This window comes from Mus musculus, chromosome 2, assembly GCF_000001635.26.
Source record: "Mus musculus strain C57BL/6J chromosome 2, GRCm38.p6 C57BL/6J".
Taxonomy (NCBI): Eukaryota; Metazoa; Chordata; class Mammalia; order Rodentia; family Muridae; genus Mus; species Mus musculus.
Genome location: NC_000068.7, coordinates 72228032 through 72249740, shown reverse-complemented (window position 1 = coordinate 72249740; position 21709 = coordinate 72228032). Strand labels below are relative to the sequence as shown.

At 45.8% G+C, this 21709-nt stretch overlaps 1 protein-coding gene across 9 annotated transcripts in view; it reads right to left on the bottom strand.

The window, feature by feature from the left end:
- The window catches only part of Rapgef4 (Rap guanine nucleotide exchange factor (GEF) 4), a 276260-nt gene that overhangs the window by 7734 nt on the left and 246817 nt on the right, over window positions 1–21709 (bottom strand). For all 9 annotated transcript variants that reach the window (NM_001204165.1, NM_019688.2, NM_001204166.1 and 6 more), the window contains 7 exons: window positions 20638–20735; window positions 15539–15664; window positions 14955–15133; window positions 10587–10677; window positions 8264–8314; window positions 7420–7507; window positions 6949–7013 (listed from right to left, as the gene is read on the bottom strand). In NM_001204165.1, the coding sequence (NP_001191094.1) occupies window positions 6949–7013; window positions 7420–7507; window positions 8264–8314; window positions 10587–10677; window positions 14955–15133; window positions 15539–15664; window positions 20638–20735 (698 nt within the window). The remainder of the gene's footprint in view (window positions 1–6948; window positions 7014–7419; window positions 7508–8263; window positions 8315–10586; window positions 10678–14954; window positions 15134–15538; window positions 15665–20637; window positions 20736–21709) is intronic.

Here is a 21709-nt window from a genome sequence, read left to right as displayed (position 1 = left end):
TCCTTGATCTGGCTGAGTTAGACACCTAAGTCATAATTGGAATGAAATTATGTAACTGATATGCTCAGCTTCAGAGACTGAAAGCTCTCCACCCGGTTCACTGGGCTGCCGTCGGGACTCAGCTCTCAGCTCTGCAAATGTGCAGGGTGACCTGGGGGACCAAGGTGAAGGATTTTACATTTATCTCCACTGAGACACAGCTAGGTAGGCTTTCTGTCTCCTTTCTGTCTCCTGTGTTCCACAGATGTCACTCCATGTGGCATCTTCAGTGACAGACAAAATTATTCATTGTTGAGCTCAGCTGAGGTTGGCCGAGACTGAAGTTAAAGACACACAGGTTTCATTATCCAACTGCCATAATGGGGAGGGAGCAGAAAAAGTTACACCCGGAGCTCAGAGGTCTTGCCAGAGCAGGTTGGCCTGCCTGGAGCCGGCCAGGCAACTTTATGATGCCAGGCTGGGGGTAGGGGTAGGGGCTAATTACTCCAGAGCAGAATGTCTTGCCTCTCTTTTCCACCCCACCCCCTCCCCCGTCCAGCAAAGTTGAGGGTTATGACTCCTATTAGTAACCAAAGTGATTGGTAATTTGGGGTGAGTGTGAGGAGACCACAGGCCCTCAGAAGGGGCTCCAAGTTGGGGGGAGTGGACAGACCGAAAGCCCGTCATACCTGAAATGATTCTTTTGTGGGACTAGTTCTAAGTGCCAGCCTTCGCAGCTTAATTTGCATACTTAGCGCCTTGTTTGTACAGGGTTGAGAAATAGGCCCAGCTGAGGCTGAGGGACTCCCCTCAAAAGGATCCACCACAAAAGAAGGAAAAGGAAGGAAAGTAAGAAAAGGAAGGAAGGGAGGGAGGGAGGGAAAGAGGGAGGGAGAGAGGGAGGGAGAGAGGGAGAGAGGGAGGGAGGGAGGGAGGGAGGGAGGGAGGGAGGGAAAGAGGGAGGGAGAGAGGGAGGGAGGGAGGAGGGAGGGAGGGAGGGAGGGGAGGGAGGGGAGGGAGAAAAGAAGGAAGGAAGGAAGGAAGGAAGGAAGGAAGGAAGGAAGGAAGGAAGGGAGGGAGGGAGGGAGGGAGGGAGGGAGGGAGGGAGGGAGGGAGAAAAGAAGGAAGGGAGGGAGGGAGGGAGGGAGGAAGGAAGGAAGGAAGGAAGGAAGGAAGGAAGGAAGGAAGGGAGGGAAGGAGGGGGGAGGGAAGGAGGGAGGGAAGGAGGGAGGGAGGAAGGGAGGGAGGGAGAAAGGAAGGGAAGGAGGGGGGAGGGAAGGAGGGAGGGAGGGAGGACGGACAGAAGGAAAAAAGTAGTAGTAGCAGTGCCTGAAACACACAGTAACCACACCCGGCCATTTATTTCTCTTTATAGCTGAAGGCAGCGACTCGGAAACAGATCTCCTTCTTGAGGCCTCGGTGAACACTATGGAGACCAACTGTGCCTGTGCTTCAGCTCTGAGGTCACAAACCTGACACAAACATTCCTTAAGCTCTGAGGCAGATATTTATCTTTGGACCCAGTAAGGTGTGAGGTGCCTTGTTCAAGGCCTCAGCCTTATGTGGTCACCGGCCTGTGGGCTAGCCTTTCGGGAGCAGGCTTACCCAACCACTCACATGTCCACACCCATGCGCCCCTGGCACTACCTGTGGGGCCTCCAAGCTCTCCAGCCTTCCCAGTTTGCTCCCACTCACTCTGGTCTTTGCCACCACGGGCTCCCGACCTGATGCTGAGGAGGTACAGGCTTACATGTCTAGTGTTCAAAGTTCAGATTCCAGGCCTCCAGGCAAGCTCACCTGACACTGTAGGCTCCGACACCACCAGTCAGCTTCCCTGGGCTTAGGCCTTTTGGCTCCTCAGCTAAGAGCTCCCTGGTGAGGAGCAGCTCCTGGGAATTAGGCCTCTTCTGACAAGTGCCTGTTAGAGCTGTTTTTGCTTCTCCTTCTGCTGACCTCTAAGATCTTGAGCCTTCTTATTCTTCTGATTTTGATTTTCGAGTAAGATCTTGCTATAGTCTTGGTTGGCCTTAAACTCGTGACCCTCCAGTGCCAGGATTACAGGCATGCCCCACACTCAGCACCACTATTGCTCTTGCTTGCCTGGCTCTCTTGTCTCTTCTGCCATTTCTGTTTCTACTGCTTTGAATCTCTCTCTGTCTCTATGTCTATCCAGTGCAGGCTCTGTATCCATGCCTAGCATGTATAAACTTTTACAATGGTAATAATTTTATTCAGACTGCTATATCTTCAAGACAAGAAACTCTTTCTTTCTCCATAAGTAGGTGACGAAATAGTCTTTCTACTTCAAAGATTATGCCATGGTAGCAACCACTGGATGTGTGCAGTAAGGCCCAACTTCCTGGAACTCAGCCAGTCTTCACTGTAATAATTCCTGAAGAAGCCTGAGCATTGTCTCCAGTGGTGGATCTTTATAGCCAAAGGATTTGTGACAAACCAACACTCATCTACCATCCACAACATCCACAGTCTATTGTACATAGGAAGGCCATGGGGCATCACAGTTCAGACACACGTGGAGTGCAGTATGCTTCTCTGAGCACACTGAAGGCAAATGGAAGGACACTGAAGGGCAGAGTACCAAGCAGAGAAGAAAAGGAAAGAGGATTGCCCATTCAGGAACAGAAAGCTAAGTTAAAACATCGTCCCAGGACGAATCTCGGTTTTGCAAAATGCTACAGGACACCCTCATTAATTCAATTTCTAACAAGTAGAAAATGCTTCTGGGTATTACAAAATCCTTTTCAAATGCCCTCCTTCATCAAGTCTAGCACTGGAATATCACTGGACTATCCTTATATTTAATGCATACCTGGAATATATGCATACTATTTCTTGCATACTTGGAATATACCAGACACATTTATGGATGATGTTTGTGAGATATCAGTGGCCAACACAGAGAAGATTCCTCCCTGGTCTACGGCCGGCCCTCGCCTTCTAGGGAGGTGGACAGATGAGGAAAAGCAAAGATGACGATCTCAGACCGTAAGAGCTGCTCTTGAGGCTGGACCACGAGGCAGAACGTTCACGTGAGTGAGCACTCACACAGAGAAGATGCACAAGCACAAACTGAACCAGGAAAAGGAGCCAGGCACCGGGAAACGGGGAAATAACACTCAGGCAAAGGACCCAAGGCTGCAATGGAAAGAAAGAGGATGGCTTTGCCAGCTTGGGCTATCTACAGAGCTGAAGTCTGAGACAAAGCCTGACGGGTCTCTGGGGCAGCACGCTGGATCTTACAATGTGACTGTACATAGTGTGGTTTTGTCTGCTGCTGACATGGCTGCAGGAACTTCCCACCACCAGCTTCATCGGTGCATGTCTTTACTACTCTCATGGCCTTCGTTTAATATATCTTCTGTTGTTTTTTTTTGTTAACATTTAATATTTTATGTGTTTGTTGCTTACCTTTACAGCAGCATACAGTGACATCCTTTGCCTGGGCACTCTCATCCGTTCCGTCGCTCTGTTCTAGCGTACATTTTAGGGAAATGTGCATTTGTCTTGGTCTGTGCAGTCTATATAAAGTGTAAATCCCCAAGGTATTCCTATAGATTTGTTTTGGATTGAAAAGGTCTTGGGGACCAGGCAGATTTGAACACTTAGATTTTTACCTAAAGATTCTTTTTCCATAGCTCCAAGAAACAAAACCAATGATCCCCAGGAGCCTTTTAGGATATTACTGGCGTTAGAAGCCACATTGTTGCAAGTTATAAGGGCATGCCTAGAAATGCCAAACCGAAAGGACTCAGAACATTTCTCTTCTTTAATAAGCTCCGTTCATGTTTCCAGAAGTCTAGAAGTTTCCTCCATGGCTCTCATTCCAGAAAAAAAAATAGGTACTTCAAAATCTTATTCTTAAGTAAATATACCTAAATATGGGTATGTCTGAAATAGAATCAGCCCCGTGGTACAGCAGTGCTGTACCTATCAGCATGCTCTCTGCAGCTGGGATAGTGGCAAGCGGCCAGTGTGTTATCCTCTAATCCATTGCTAGTCTACCTTCTGAGTGTTATAAATATTCATACATGCCATAGAAAGCTATAAAGGGCTTTATTCAAACATTTTTTTGAATACCCCTTTATGTTTCCCCCAAAAGAAAGAATGCCTGAAAATAATTTTTTTTTTTGCATAAGGATAAGAATGTGAGTTCTCTTTTGTTCATACTCAAAAATCCTGAAAGCCAATAAGCAGTAAATTCTCTAATCCTCATTTCATACCTCAAGGGTGAAGACGCTGAAAACACAAACAAACAAACAGCAGCGTTGGCACGCTGGCTTGCTGTGCCTATGGAGGCCAGCACCACAGAAAGGTGTTGGTGCCCCTGGCTGCCCTTGGTGACTTCTGCCCCTGCCAGCGGCTCCCACTGGGGACACAGCCCAGCGGGTCCACACACACAGACTGCCGACCCTGCTTGTACCTGGTCTTTGTTGACGGATGCCTGACAAGAACTTAGAGCATACAACATGTCTTTCTCCAAGGCACTTAGGGCTAACTGTAGATGAGGGTGACGGTTAGTGGTGCCCAGAAGAAAGGTGGGCCAGCTGGTGGGAGAAAAATGCTGGAAAGCTAGCCGACACTAATTGATCAATGTTGACTGATAATGTCATGTTGATCGGTCAGGTTTAGAAAGCCAATCAAATCGATTTTGATTTGAACTTCTACTTAGTTTTCTACTAAGACTTAACTTGTGGAAGGACATTTCTGAAATGAATCTGTCTGGTAATATGATTTATCAAATAAAATAAAGCTTAGAAAGCTGCTGGCACAGAGGGCAAAGAGTGCTTTCCCAAAATCTTCCTCTCCCTCTCCTGCATAGCAACAGAACCCTTGATTTTTAGTGAGACGCACTGATCCCCCAAATGAGGGCTAGGATGCAGATGTGACGGTGGGCCATCATGGACCGCGTGAAATCGGAAGAGAGCCGAAGCCAGGGACCTTTGCTGTTCCTCAGAGTGGAGCTACCATATTCACTTGAGACTTTGAAGTGAAAAGAAATAAACTTTCTGTGTTTCTAAACAATTATCATGATGTCCAACTGACTAGGGCTTGTGTGTCACAGCTACAATGCTAGCTTAAACCATTCGGTGGCTACGAAACAAACGTGGCCACCCAGAAAGCAGAACAGTTAGGACCTCCTCCCGGACTGCCTAACAGGAAGGAGTTCACTACTGTGATCCTGGGGTACATGAGGAGCCTCCTCCTGGTCATCTTGACTTCCTCTGCAGGCTGTGGAGAGAAAATGGCTCTAGAAACTCAGAGATAATCCTTAGCCGAAACTCAGAGATAATCCTCATCCGATGGCCGGCACGGTGAGCACTGCCTTGCTTGCTTGCTCGGGGCCACACAGTTCATATGAGCAGTCTCAGGTCATAAAGTCATCTTATTACTCTAGGAATCCTAAGTCCCACATCTCTGTGTCTGAGTATTTTATAGCTCAGTGGTTGGCTTGGCTGCCTCTAGGTCTGCATAAGTGGCTCAGAATCCCTCCCTTCCTTGAAAATGCTTGGGAATGTTTAATTCTCTATGCTAACAAGTAAGCAAAGAATTATTTCTTTTCATTAAAAAAAAAATCACCAAACTGACACCATAGCAGGGATGTTCATGTCCTACCTTTGGTATAGGGGGGAGAAACCACTGAGAAACCATTTTTACCCATGGGTGCAGTGTCTTTGAGGAGTGTGTGTTTATATCTGTTTCCTCAGTCTAAAACAGTAGGATCTAACCAGCCAACACTGTGCACCTAATTGTAAACTCATAGAGAATGAGGTTTAGCCTGAGCCAATGCACAGTAGGGTGTTTCAAATTCTTTGGAGCCCATGCACAGTAGGGTGTTTCAAATTCTTCTGCAGATGTATACACTAGCTTGATTCCAAGCAACAACGAGAATTTCAGGTCTCTGATAAGAACTCTCTAGTACTTTCTGACTTACAAGAAGACTCATGCACCAGGACCATCCATCTGCCTAGAGACGAATAAAGCAGGATGAGCCCCCAATTTTTTGTTGAGGAAACAGATTCACACAGAAGATGAGGAACAAAGGGAACTGGGTATTGACCCTAAAGATCTCCTAAGTTCCAAAGCCAGAGACACGCTTGCACTGTAAAACCTAATTTTGGGCAAATGTATACATCCTGGGAACTGAAGCTCTACCATTCCCCGTCTCCAGGATGCACACAGGCCAGGGATTTGGAGAAACTGTGGCATTCCATTGACATGGACTGTGTAGCTAAAGAAAGGCTTTGGCAGGGCCTGCTTTATTGCTTCACAGGAGATAAGAAAACAAATTTCGAAGTACCTTTGCCAGACTCCCTCTTCTCTGGGTGGGGGTGGGGTAGATAGAGGAGAAGGGGCTGGAAAATATGGAATATGAAAGTGCCAGCTTCCCATTTGTTCCCAGCATTTCATTGTTGTTATTGTTATTGTTGTCGTTATGGTGATCTCCAAGTCTCCAAGTCCCCTCTCTGAACTTGAGTGAACTTTATGAGACTAAGTAATACACTCTTAGATTAATACCCTACAATAAAGATCGGCTGTAGTGCTGCCTCTTTACCTACATGCACTCCAGTCGGCCCTGGCAGATAAACATTTCAAAGGCATCCTGGGGCAGTCTAGCTAGCTGCACAAACCTTACAAAACAACGAGAAACACAGAAGTCACTCTTGAGCGTTCGTGCGTTTTAACAACAGGCAGCGGAGGGACAGAAACACAAGGCATAAAAGCCAACTGCTGCTGTGAGCCCCAGCACAAATACCATTCAGCTCCACAAAAGAGAGCTGACAGCAAAAGACGGAGCCAATTTGAACCAAATGTTTCAAAACTCCATTCTGTGTAACTACCTTTGTAACATGGCAGCATACACAGAAGTTATTTGCCTTATTAGTACAAATGCAAATTTCATTTTAGGAAAAAAAAACATTGTAGTTAAGGTTATAATACTGCACGTACCATTTTTTCAAAGTTTACTAGATTGTCAATGAACGTCTTGTTCCCCTCATGAGTAAATGTCATATCTGTAAAGAAATAAAAGCCACATTCTAGTCACTAACAGAAATATGTCACACTAAGAAAGTACAATAGCACCATTAGCATATGCAGGTAGATTTGCATAACATTGTAGTTGGAAAAGCTGATAATAGTTTCTTTTATGTTAGGTGTTTAACTTTCCAAATCACTTTACCTGAGGTTAGTAAAATCTCTACCCGTAAACCCTTTTCACTCCAAAAGCTTCAAAATCATGGGCTTTTCATATCGCTGTGTTCCCACCTTCCCACTCCTTTAAGAGACTGGGGCCCAAGAGCAGGAGCCCAGGGAGATGGAAAGACAGAGAACCTTCTGGTGCGTGCCCCTCCCGCCTGGCCTGGCCCCTCCCACCTGGCCTGGCCCCTCCCACCTGGCCTGGCTGTGCCTTCGGATTACCTTTAATAAGCAAGGGCATGAAAGGGATGAGAGGGGGCTCCAGCTTGGCTGCTGTCAGCCTGTATGCCCTGTGGTTTCTGGAAGGATCCTTGGGAGAAAACAAAAGTGTTGAGTGACGAGTGATACATGCCACGCCCCCTTTTTAACCTCCGCAGCACACAAAGCATCCCACAGCTGTGTGTCTTTGGGGATGAGATACTCTGGGAGAAAGGCAGATTTAAACAGGTTTGGTTTGTTTTAAAAACAACTTCACATGCTTGTGAGACAATACTGTGCTGTTTATTTCTGTTCTGGTTTGAAGGCACCCACAGGCGCCAAGGGGAGGCATCCCTCTGAATACAAAAAAAAACAGTGTAAAACAAACCTGGACAGATCCCCGACTCAACGATGCCCCACCTCCTTCCCAAAGCTCGGCTCCCTACCCCATGCTCTGGCATAGCCAGTCCTAACTTGCCCCCTGAACCGTTCCTTGCCCGGCAGCAAGACCCAGTCACCACTTTCCTGTCTGGTAACACCTCCCAGACAACGGGGAGACATAATTTTGGCAAGCCAAGAAACATAGCTCCAACCCATAGCCACCTGAGCGGTGTTAGGTGGGACCCCATCACACTGCTTTGCTAACTTACACAAATTGACCTTATGTGGGACATAAGTCCTCTTTAAGTTAGTTCCTGAGGGGGCCATTCATTAGTCAGACATGCTTGTTTTAGCAGCACTAAAAGGGATCATAAACTTCTTAAAGTCATACAAGGACGGATAAAATTTCTGCAATGAGAACTTGAGCTAATCAGAAATTGGATTAATGCGGACAGTGAGCAGAGTAAAAGAAGCTACTGTCACTTACCATCAAGCTCTCAAACTCCGCATAGAACTTCTTAAACTTGCTCGGCAGTTTCTGTTAATAAAATGGAAATGACACACGCATCTGTCAGAGTCTATATCTAGATATGGAGTGTGTGCTACTGTTTCTAAGGGAAATGCATTTCCTCTGGCTGTCCTGGAACTCACTCTGTAGACCAGGGTGGCCTCGAACTCAGAAATCTGCCTGCCTCTACCTCCCAGGTGCTAGGATTAAAGGCGTGCGCCACCAGTGTCTTGGTAGTGGCCATAGCCAATCCAGGGGAAGGGTAGCAACACCAGCAGCCACTTTTGTTGTCACAGCTGCGGGGGGGTGGGGGGGGTGGGGGGGGAGAGTGAAGATGGGGGCGGGAGCAATAGGAAGTGCTTCTGAATACAGTGGGCGTGGCCAGAGAAGTTAGTTCAGTACCCTACAGTGCACAGGCAGTCCTCCACCACAGGGATTGGTCCTCTCAACTGTCCATAGAGCCAAGGCCAGCACTCTTAGCATTTCATCTCAGGTGGGGGTTGCTCCCCGCTTCAAGCCCCTCTTCTTGCTGTGTGCTCCTGTATCTCGCCTTTTGTCCACTGACTGACTGACACTCATTCTACTGTCTTCTGATACCTTGCACCATTCCTTCCCCTGTTCGTGTGGCTACACTGGTGCTCACTGAAGCTGTGTGAGATGTCCTTGGAAAGCTTCCGTCAAACACAGAGAAATGACCCAAAACAAAGGAGCTCGTGAGTGCCAGCTCAGCATACAGAATTCCATGATCACACTCCGCCTCAGAAAAGAAATGGCTTATACATTATAAAAGGCGAATCTTTTCTGTCAGAGACACACGGTGTCAGAAATAGAAGTTCGTAGACTTGTGGTCCTCTTATACCTGTAAGGGACTGGCCAATGAGCTGTCTTCTTCATGACAATAAACTGGTCATTTATCTGGCTGCACCTTCCCTAGGGGCCTCTGAGGCAGCACGGAGGGCTCAGAGTATCCAGTCTCTCTGCCTGGCCGCTGTTGTGTGGAGCCTACAGTTGGCCTCCATGGGCCCTCAAAAATCTTTACAACTTTTTTCCCCTCCCTGACCAACTGATTTGGACTCTGTGTGGGGGGCTCAGAAGCCAGAGATTCCCCCACTGGGATGTGCAGACTCTCAGAGGGGAATCCGAGATCTCTCGAGACTCCAGGTAGCTTGGGCAGTGAGACACAGGCACTACACAATGGTCTCGCTGTTTATTATTGGCACACCAACTCTGTTCTCTCCCTGCCTGGAAGCCGATCCAGCTGCGTGGCTCACAGGCCTCTCTAATTCCCTCATGCCTATATTCAGGGGATGAACTGCTGCGTGCTGCATCTGCTGGGAATTTTAAGAGAAACTCAAGACAGGAGGACTTGCAAGGACCTGCCCTATAAACAGTGGAGATATTTAGGAGAGTCAAGGGAAGATAATTGTTTCAGGAGGGAAACGAGCAGGGAAATAACTTCACAGGGAATGTGGACTCAGATGGTTGCTGTCAAGCACCATGGCAGAGTAGGTCTCAGATAGTCCTTACCGTCGTTTTTTTTCTGCAGTCCCTCTTACACATGCTTGTGTGCATTTGTCAAGAGTCTATTTTTGTGAGTATGTTCTGTTAGAGTTTACTGTTTCTTCAACCATGCCACATATAAGGGGTTAGGCACATTCCAAGTTCTAAGCGAATGATACTCAGAGGTGTCTTTGAACCGACCGTGAATCACTCATCCCGTTTGTTTCAGACATCCACAACACACCTGTTTCACTTTAGCTTCAAAGACAGTCCATGCCAACTGTTGCTCCTCTCTGAGAGGGAGGAGTCGCCAGGTGGTTATGGGACATACTCCGCGGCTCCCAACAGCTGGCCTCTTCTGGACTGTTTCTCCCAGAAGCAAGATGACTACTTGGATAAAATGGACCCTCTACCCTCTTTCACTTAGAGGTAAGGCTCAGGATAAAAGCAATAAGCAGACGTTTCAGAGACAACTGAACCAGTGAGCAAAGTGACCTTTGCAGCCAACTGAGCAATAGGTAGACCTGGATTTAGGATTATTTACATTGTAGCAATGGGAAAGCTGAGGTCCACCCCCCACCCCACCCCACGCACACTTCCTCCACCTGGACAATGTGTTTTTAAACTCTCACTCTGAGGTAACTAGAAAGAGGAGACAGGTCGCCTCCCTCTAAGGGCCCCCACCTTTCACATTGTTATACCAGTGTGAGTGCTGTTTCTATAAAAAAAAGCTCACTGGTGAGCCTGTGTTTTTATTCCTAAGGCAAAAGTCCCAGCTGCACGCCAGGAGCGGCTTTCTTACCTCCCACGTTAGTGCCAAGCGGCTCACGGCCACGTTGCTGAGTCCCATGACGATGGCGAAAAAGGAATTTAGATTTTTGTACTCCTTGCAGCTGAAACACAAGAGGCACGTGGTTAAGTAGCATGCCACTTTTGAGCAAGATTTTTTTTTTTAAATAGAGTTCTATTTTCTGATAGTCATTAATATTTATCAGGACTCGTTTATATGAGCTGGCAATGACAGATTTAAGGCACTGCTGGAGTTCTGCTTGGGTAACCACGCTCTGCGGCTCGACAACCCACGCTAGTTTTAGAAAGTTGATAGTTTTGGCCGTTGAGGGTTTGGTTTTGAGAAGTAATTTAAATTCACCTCCCCTAAGGGTTGTTATTATAATCCTAAATTTGCTAAACGCCGTAGTGAACCTGGAAAGGGTTGGGGAGACACATCCCATGGGATTAGAAAAGGGCAGGCAAAGTGATTGTAGAACTTGACACTTGGAGGTAGGTACTCTCATCTGGCAGGTAGGAATGGGTTAAGGATGTCACAATGCTGTGGCTACCCTGGTTCCTCTATGCTAGTGACACTAAATTGTTGAAAAAGTATCAGCTTACAAGGCCTGGTCCTGTGGGCTGGGCATTTGTTCTCCCAAGTTTGAAGTTGGGAGATGTCAGATCCATAACAAAATAACTGTATTTTTAGTTTTACTGATATTGGTAAGGTTGATAATTTTGAGTCTGTGTTTATATCATTATGAGTATTTACAAATCTATATTTGAGAATGAAGCACTTGGGTTAAGCCTAAATTCTTATTAAAATGCCAATGTTATCCCAAGTATTTGGTACACCTGATGGCAAACGACCACACCCACACACCCTAAGTTCTTCATACCAGACCCCTAAAAAGGAAAAGCGTTTACTTCCTAATAAGCAGAAAACTTTCACCACACAGCAATATGGCTATATAAGTTGACTGCTATCATAAACAAATAATGTTTGATCTATGCTCCAAATGCAAGGGCACCCACATTCATAAAAGAGACGTTACTAAATTCCAAAGCACATATTGCATCCCATACAATAATAGTGGGAGACTTCAACAGCCCACTCTCAACAATGGACAGATCATGGAAACAGAAACTAAAATAGAGACACAGTGAAACTAATAGAAGTTATGAACCAAATGGATCTAACAGATATTTATAGAAATTTCATTGTAAAGCAAAAGAATATACCTTCTTCTCAGCACCTCATGGTACCTTCTCCAAAATTGACCATATAATTGGTCACAAAACAGGCCTCAATAGATACAAGAAGATTCAAATAATCCCATGTTCCCTAACAGATCACCACGGACTAAGACTGGTCTTAAATATCAATGTGATAGCTTGTATATTCTTGGACCAGGGAGTGGCACCATCTGGAGGTGTGGCCTTGATGGAGTAGGTGTGACCTGGTTGGAATAGGTGTGTCACTGTGGGCGTGAGCTTAAAACACTCACCCCAGTTGCCTGGAAGTCAGTCTTCCACTAGCAGCCTTTGGATGAAGACATAGAACTCTCAGCTCTGCCTGCACCATGCCTGCCTGGATGCTGCCATGCTCCCACCTTGATGATAATGCACTGAACCTCTGAACCTGTAAGCCAGTCTCAAGTAAATGTTGTTTTTTATAAGACTTGCTTTGGTCATGGTGTCTGTTCACAGCAGTAAAACCCTAACTAAGACAATCAACAAAAACAACAGAAAGCCCACATACACATGGAAGCTGAACAATGCTCTACTCAATGATAACTTGGTCAAGGAAGAAAAAAAAAATTAAAGGCATTTTAGAATTTAATGAAAATGAAGGCACATCATACCCAAATTTATGGGACACAATGAAAGCAGTGGTAAGAGGAAAACTCATAACTCTGAGTGCCTCCAAAAAGAAACTGGAGAGAGCACACACTAGCAGCTTGACAGTACATCTGAAAGCTCTAGTGCAAAAAGAAGCAAACACACCCAAGAGGAGTAGACGGCAGGAAATAATCAAACTCAGGGCTGAAATCAACCAAATAGAAACAAAAAGAACTATACAAAGAATCAACAAAACCAGGAGCTGGTTCTTTGAGAATAGCAACAAGATAGATAAATCCTTAGCCAGCCTAACCAGATTGCTCAGAGACAGTATCCAAATTATAAATTCAGAAATGAAAAGGGAGACCTAACAATGAAATATATCTTAAAATAATTATTGTTTGAAAATATTAAAATCATGTTCTACAAAATAAAAGTAAATAAATAATGTTTGAACAAAACATTTTTGCAGAAGGCTCATTGAATGGTTGCTTTGGCTGCTCATATTCAACTCAAAAAGTAGCCACGAGCCGTTCTTCATAGGTCGTGGCGGTGGGGAAATGCACTTTAGAGGAGTTATGGTGGATCGGCTCACACACGAGAAAGCAAGCAAGGATGTCACAATGCTAGGGTAGTGGCTCCCAGAACAAGGGCCGGCATCTCCACCTGCATCACTGGCCTTTGCCTTGTGTGGGTGACTTGGAGATAATAAATCCAGAGCGGCAGACCTGCTCCATTTGCAGCTTTGCTTATCATTCAAGGCAAGCCAGGAGATGACTTCCTGTCTCGGTTTTTTCTCCTGTGAATACAGGACTAAAGCACCTACCCCAGCTTTGCCTCTTTAATTTTGCTAAGCTCCAGACTGGGCCAAGAACTTAAAAGAAAATGCTGCAGCTTTTCTAAAGACAGCAAGCAAAACAGATGCTATTGTCTACCTCAGTGGCTCTCAACCTTCCTAATGCTGTGACCCTTTAATACAGTTCCTCACGTTGTGGGGACCTCCGACCATAACGTTATTCTGTTGCTACTTCACAACAATCATTGTATGAATTGTAATGTAAATATCTGATACGCAAGATTCCTGATATGTGACCCCCAAACGGATCGAGACCCAAAGGCTGAAAACCACTGGTCTAGAGGCTTCTGTCTATTCCTGTAGACTCAGGGTTAGGAAAGCCTAGAGTCTGTACTAACTGGGTTGAGTGAACAGGTTCATGGCGGGACAGCAGCCTCAGCACAGGGCTGAATATGGCTAAATAGTCAGCTGATTTGCAGGAAAGGCCAAGTCTACCTGTATAATACAGAGAGTCAGGAAGATAGGGGATACATTACAAAGGCAGAAACAAACAAACAAAACAAACTCCTGGGTGTTTTGAGAGCCTTTTCTGTGTTGCCTGCTCTGTTGTAAACTGACAGGCAGGTCCTCTCTTCCTTCCTGCTGCACTTGGCACCAGCAGGCTAAGGTGAAGAGAGAACAAGCTCTCTATGATGGGAAAGCTCACCCTGTCATAGTTTCCATAAGCCACTCATTCCAAACACATGAAGGCATCTGCTCACTGCACAGAGGCCGCCTGACCGCGCCGCTAGGGAAAGTGGCCGCACCAAACCTGTCTTCAAACAGCCAGCTTTCCCAAAAGGCAAGGCAAGCAGCTCCTGGATTCAAAGGATCTGGTATTCTATTGTCTCCTCGAAATCTGGCAAAACAACTCAAGGCATTTGGCAAGCTGGCTTCTATAAAACACCAAGCCGCTTTCCCTTCTTTGTTTAGCTCTGGAAATCAAGAGAGTGTGTGGGATCTGAACTGTTTGGCTCAAGAAAACGCCTGGCTGGGGTCGCTCATTCTCCTAACCTCCCCGAGCTCGGGCTCTGCATTTAGAAAGGGAAGGAGTCTCGCAGCACAAGCCACATTTAGCTTTTTTATTTTTAGCACTGTGGTGATACCAAAAACATGGAAGTAAACAGGAGGTTGTCAAGCATATCTAAATAGCAGGAGAAGATTAAATTCATGTCAGGGAGAAACCTAACTGGCCCCTGCAGTAAATAAATTGTTTCCCAAGAAGTGCTTTTAAATAGAATATTTATAAGATGTTTGCTTTCTCTGATGTGCATGGAGATGATTTCCTAGTGCCAGGTTAGCTGGCCTGTATGCGTTTTACTGATTTTATTCTGCCTGAGCTGTGAGCTGTTGTTCCAGCATGTTCTACTGCCCTCTACTGGTGAGAACGTGTTATGTGCCACATCGGCTTCCAGAGCCTTGCAACCAAAGTTTCTAAAGGAACTTTTGTTGACTTCAATAGCATTCTTCAAAGGGGGGTGGGGGTGGGGGAAATCTGAAGAGTTCAGAGCAAAACACACCCCCCCCTTTGACTCCAGCATCAGTACTACAAGATGTTAATTTATATATTGATGTTAACTATTAAAAAGCTAGAAGACATTCTTCTCTTTCAAGAATTCAACTGCTGGTTGTTCTTACACCCGTTTCTCTTTGTAAGGTGTTTTCCATGAGAACAGAGTTCAGGGACATTTTTATTCTTTCTCCAAAGTTAAAGACACTTACTGAGCCGCTATCTTGATAAATTTTTTCAAAAGCTGAACACGTTTGCTGAGCTGGGAACAAAGGCAGACCTCAGTGACAACCCAAAACTGAATTTCATTAAACCTCCTCAGGAACAAATCCAAGTTTGCCGTGGTCTTTTTAAAATTATGCCTTCCAAATGTGTGGTAGATTAGCTCCAGCTAGAACAGAAAGGAAAACAATTTTACTTATTTGTTGGCTTTTAAATCAAAACGCCAGCCTGGCTCCTCCGTTTGTCAGGAAAGTGTTCTATCAAGCAGCAGATGTGAATTCAATCGCTAACCCGGATGTACCTTGTCATATAGATTTGAAGGGCTTTCATGAAGCTTGTGGAATATATAAATATAAACTAGGTGTTATTGGCTTAATAGACTCTGGAAGACATAGCATAGCATCACAGAGATTTTTTTTTTCTTTAATACTTACGGGTTTTATAAGCTCAGCATGCACAAAACCCATCATGTGGTTTCCATATGGTAGCACACGGAAACATGAGTGGCGTCAGGCCAGCAGGCTTCACTCAGAATCCTATGGAGCCCATGGACGCTCCTTGCTGGGCGTCTTACCTCATGCACACAGTTGAAGAGTTCCCAATCGTAGGTTGTCATCTGGTACGCCAGGTCTTTCGAGCTCATCAGCTCAAATGTTCCCACTGTCCCAGTGGTCGGGCCTTCCTGTTCCGGCAAGGGAGTCTGGGAAAGATTGTGAAAAAACTGGATCAGAACCACAAAGGGACCAGTACTCAGTGCCCAACGCTTTCGGGAGTTTTTGGTGTTGGAAAGGATTTGGGGGATAGTGTTGGGCATGTTTTGAAATGTCGGTTTTGAGGTGAAGAGTGTCTTTGCTGCTTGTTGTACTTGCCTGGAGGCCATCTTTGTTGTTAGCATCCTCAACCATCCCCAGTTACCAACAGTGTGGTCACCAGCATTGCCACCACCACCATCTCAACTGTGGGCCATGACAAATAAGGCTGGGCAAAGGCTGTGCAGGGATCTCCTGTGCCTGGGGATTGGCGGGTGGGTACCTGGAAACTCTTCCTCTTCCACGGTAAAGATGGAAGATGCTCTTGGAGACCTTACCCTCATGTTTCCATAGAAAGTATGATAAAGCCAAATACTAGCACAGGAGTTTGAATTTCTACCCACACTACTACTTAACTCCTGGTGGTAACTGAGGTCAAGTTGCCACAGCCACGTCTTCACACACCACCTAAAGTAGTGAACTAGTAGAGAGCAGTGTGATCTGAGTCTACACAGGATTTCCAAGTCCTCAGCCTGGCCCGAGAGCTGTTGGGTTGAGAATGTTGCAAGTTTGGGGCAAGACCAGACTCTGCTACTTAGACCAAGACTCTTGTCAGAAGTTTTCTTTTGCTTCACTCATCTCCTTCTGTGATCTAAGAAATGTTATACAGCGTTCTTACTTTGTCAGACAAGAGACAGATGGAGTGTATAATACCTAAATACTTATCTGTAAGACTAGGGATAGATATTTAGGAATGGATATATATGCATACATGTGAGACATAGAAAGAATATCTGCCACTATGATGCTAACAGTACTTGGATATTCAATACTCATATCACATGGCTAGGGATGTCACTCTGGCTAAGCACTTTCTTTGTAGGTACAAGGCTTGTTGCCCCAATTCCAGCATTAATAAGAAAAGGGGCTCATGTTAGAACTATTACTATTATATGGATTTCAGCAGCATCTTCATCACTTCTGTACTCAAGGGATGTCCCCAGTGTTCTAAACACTCAAGGAATTACATGCTCAAGGTTTAGGTGGCTCCTGCATTGGAAAGTTCATCTGTGAGCTGAGCTCTCAAGTTTACAGTGTAACAAAGTCTACTTGCATCAACAGGGGAGGTGCTACTTGTGGATACAGTTACTTGCTGGGCTCCATTTGCACATCTGGAGACAGAATATCAACAGACCAGACTACTAGGTACATAGACAAGCAGGTAGAGGCACCTGAATGGACCTTTCGAAACAGGGAGCCTACTGGGAGTCAGGGTGTGTTGAAGGATGAAGAGAAGCAGTGAGCAGGAGGGTGAGAAAGGCTTTTCTCAGGATGGCTCATGCTTATGATGATAGCAAGGGTGAAAATGAGGGAGCTTTTAAAGAGGATCCGAGTACCAGATTAGGAGATGGTTTGTCAGAGGACAAACTAGAAGATCACATTAGTGCCAGCTTCAGAAGACAGCAGACTGAGCATAAACCCCACTGTAGCAACACATACTTGGTATGATCCCTTAATCTTCTGACTGTCTGCAGTTCCAGTAAATCAGAGTTATACTACCCAAGTTGGCAACTAATATTGAGGCTTGTTAAGAGGATTAAATGGGAACAATTTAAGAGCAGCGAGTAAATCCAGTCCTCAGCACAGGAACGTCCCCTCTGTCCAATTAGGTCGCTTTCCAGAGGGGTTGGACTGCTACAAATGCACAGGAAAGTTGGTTAGGGCAACACTAGGTGAAGAGCTGGATACGGATCCTCTCTGTAGAGCACAGAGAGCAGGGCAGAAAGCAGCAATTCCAAACAGAACTGGTGCTGGTGGGCAAGGTGCTTATGGAATCAGCTGAGAATGGCTCCAGCCCGGGGCAAGTCTTCAGTAGGTGAAGCCCTTAGATTCCTGGTCTCAGGACAACGTCACAGGTCAGCCGGGCCCTCTGTGGTCTCCCTTCTCTCCTGCAGCTGCTTCCCACTCCACTCACTAAGTTTGCTCTCTTCTTGAGGACCTCCATCTACCTGCACCTCTAGCACTTTCCGGGAGGTTTTATGGTGTCTTGTAGATAGGACTGATTAACACAACAACTCCTGTGGAGATTTCGATGGGAAGCCCTTTGGGTAACAGAGGTTGTGTTGTCATCCCCACATCCTTCCAGAGGTTCAAGAAGTCGCTGTAGAATCTCAGCCTTCACTTGAGGGGAGGGTGACCATCAGCAGGAGAGCCTTCCTCTGAAATGGTGGATTTACATGTGCAGCCTGGAGCCCAGAGCAAACACTACCTTGGGCCATTTTCCATTGAAGATGTCCCGCTGGCCAGGTACTGCAGAGCTTACGTAGGATCTGCACAGCATGGGTGTCTGAGAAATGACACGTTCCCTTCTCTGGAGTCCTATGGGTCCCTCCTCAACCTCACTGAGAGATGAGATTTATACAAATGCTGAGGGAAGGCCATCGGAAGAATGACATTACCGAGGTCCTAGTCCAAAGACGTAACACATAAAAAGGGGATGCTAATTGCCAGTGTAACTGCTGGCTAAGTGACCTACACCTCAGCATGCCTCTTTGCTTGTGCTATAACCCTGCCTCTGTAGTGCAACTTGTCATAGTGGGTTCCCTCTGATGACACACCGGCTCCTTGAGAAACATGGGCTATGAAGGGGTTGTCTTCAAGACTGTCCCATGGCCAGAAACACCCACAGACTGTGGAATGATGTGGCAGGAACTAAATAAAAGTCTTAGGAACCAGGGAGTGGATAAAAGCAGAGCCAAATTACAGTACACTGAAGCTTTGCTCTAATTGGCTTTGTACTAACATTTCTACTCAAATACAAAACTTCAAGGGCACAAAGCTCTGGAATGCAGAGCTTTCTGTGGGCCTTCCACAGTGGGATCACCACGGGCACTCTGCTAGTTTTGGATGACACAATTTAACACTGAGACTCATTTTCTTCGGGGAGGCTTGGGTTACTCTCTTCCTAATTTGACTGTCATTGTCATAAGGACAGACGCTCCTGGGCACTTGTCAGGCTGGCTGACACTTGGTAAGTGTGTGGCGATAACTCGGAGGGCTTGGGTCAACATTCTAGAAAGATGGCTGTCAGAGGGATGTTTTAGCAAGCCCAAGAGGGAGCTTCAGGTAAGGCCTGCTCTCTCCGAGCACAGAGAGGTGCACGGCACCCCCAGCGGAGAGGCTCGTGTCCAGAGTCCTCACTGCCAAGCAAATTCCTTCCAACCATTCAGGCCTTAAAATGGAAGATAAGCAAAAGCCCAGAACTTGGAAGGCCGCAGGACTGTGAGCAATAAACAGAAGCTTAAGAAGTTAGTGTCTGCCCCCAAGGAGCTGGAGACAGTCCACGCGCCTAACTATACACCCCCTGGCTCAACCCAGCAGCCAAGAACCAGCTGGCAAGAGAGGCAAACACTTCACCCGGCACCTTCGATGGGACATCTAGCAACACTAGCTGTCTAAGGCATTACTTTCCAGGAGAGGGGGTGCAGACTCACAGCAAATTTTTAAATGTTATATGTGCATGCATGATGTGTGGGGAGGGGAGAGGCTAATGCTCTCTGCCACCAGTGGAGGTCAGAGGACAATTTTGTAGAGTCACTTTTCTCCTTCGGTCTTTATGTGGTTTCCTGGCTATTTATTTATTTTTATTTATTTATTTTTAAATCCCTAAATGTTGAGAGATATTTATTCAGAAAGCAATGAAGGCAGGTGATTAAAGAACCAAAGAAACACAACCAAGGCTTGTGACTCTGCGCTGATCACCCTGTGCTGGTTCTAGGGCAAGTCGGGTGCTCTGGGCTTGGTTGGGGGAAGCGAAGGCACTGTGCCACATTTGTGAAGTTCTTAAATGAAAATAAAATGATGCCACATGAGCTGTCCCCTGCCCCCGGGTCTGGTGGCACACATCTGTGATCCCAGCACGTGGGATTCGAGGGAAGGAATACTGAGACCCAGGAGCTACAAAACAATATCACATCTTAAAAACAAACAAACAAACAAAACAAAAAGCAAACAAACAAAAAAGAATGGACAAAAACCCATGGCATTCCCTGAAGCAGAAACCAGATCAGGGACAACACATCCTATTAGGATGCAGTGCTGGGTGGGAATCCAGGCTGTCACAGGGCTCTGGTTGTATGCTTTAACCTAACTCCCTCCTAAAGTTCTAGCAAGACCTGTCTATACTTCACTAAGAAAACAGCTCTCCCAAGATGTTGGTGCAGTTCACCTCTCGCACATATGTCTTTTATTTCCTCATAAGGGAAGCATGTGTGTCCAGAGACAGAGAAAACTAGATCCGTGAAACTAAACTGGTCCTATGGCTTCTAAGATCTTCTAGTAGCTAGTCAATCCCACATTTTATTTTTGGAGGATAAACAGAAATGAATGTGTCTCTTTTTCACAGAAGTTCTGAGTGGCTGGGAACAAGTGTTCTGACCTCTGGTGTCCCTATGATAATCCAGAGAACATGTTCAGGGAAGAGCCCTTCTAGACCCAATGGTGGCTCTGCCATGGGTCCTCACTCAGGGGTCCCCTAAGGCTGACGTCTCCTTTGCTTGTGATTAATTCCCTTCTGACCTGAGTACTCTTATTTTGAACACTGACACGGAACTTAAAGACATTTTAATGAAAGGAATCCCAACCAAGACTCTGAAAGCTGAACCGTGTCCCCATAGCAGCGGTAAAGCTGAACCGTGTCCCCGTAGCAGCGGTACAGCTTGGCTAATTTCCACAGAAGATTGTCTAAAGCCTGGAGCATCATCTCCAGTGAGCACCGGAGGCTTTCCCGACAGACCGCGGTGTAGAACAAGCCACAGAGCAGTCAAGAATTTTTAGCAACCAGCCTCAGTGTGGCCGTGAAATTAAGCTGCAGACAAGGTTTTCTGATTGCACACGGTGCTCTGAGGAGGCCATTCACTCTTACCAGTGAGTCGAATTGCTCTCTCGGGCAGGCAAACAGGCGTCCATTAATGGTGAGCGTCGTAAATACTGAAACATCATTAGATTTCAGCACCACCTTTTCTGTGAACATAAAAAGCATGAGATTGCCTATTAAATCCATCTGAGGTTTGCTGCGCTGCCCTAATCACACCAACAAATTGCCAGCTTGGTGAATTACCGGAACATGCAATGCGACTGCATAAAACACTCGAGCGAACGGATCCATTGAATAAAAAAGACAGCACTTGAGCCACAGCACTCGGGATGGCATCAGAAATGACCACACAACAGGAGCAGGCACACCCAAGCATCAATTTGCCCAGATCTACTCTGTCAACCATAATTATTTATACAGTCCACATAGTCAGTCAGACAGCAAGTTAGGTTTCTTGATGGTTACAGTGCCTGGCACTTTGGAGATAGAAAGGTCATTATTAGAAACTTTGGGGACCACTTCAGAGATATCACACGATTTTTAGTCACAAAATATCTTAAAAAAAAAAAAAACTTGTGCCCAATATGGAAGCTAATAGCATTAAATACTTTAAAGTACCTCTCTATATTTCACGAATCAGTTTATTGAATATGTTTAGTATTTACTACATACCAGATACTAGGGACACATAAAGAAATGATAAAGAGAGCTAAAACATAAACTAAAAATCCTAGTTAACACAAAGGGATAAGGGGATAAGAAATGAGTGTGTGTGTGTATGTGTGTGTGTGTATGTGTGTGAGTGTATTTGTGTGTGTATGTGTGTGAGTATGTATGTGTGTGTGTGTGTGTGTGTGTGTATGTGTGAGTGTGTGTGCATGTGTGAGAGTGTGTATGAGTGTGTATGTGTGTATGTGTGTGAGTGTGTATGTGTGTGTATGTGTGAGTATGTGTGCATGTGTGAGAGTGTGTGTGAGTGTGTATGTGTGTGAGTATGTGTGTGTGTATGTGTGTGAGTGTATTTGTGTGTGTATGTGTGTAAGTATGTGTGTGTGTGTGTATGTGTGTGTGAGTATGTATGTGTGTGAGTATATTTGTGTGTGTGTGTGTGTGAGTATAT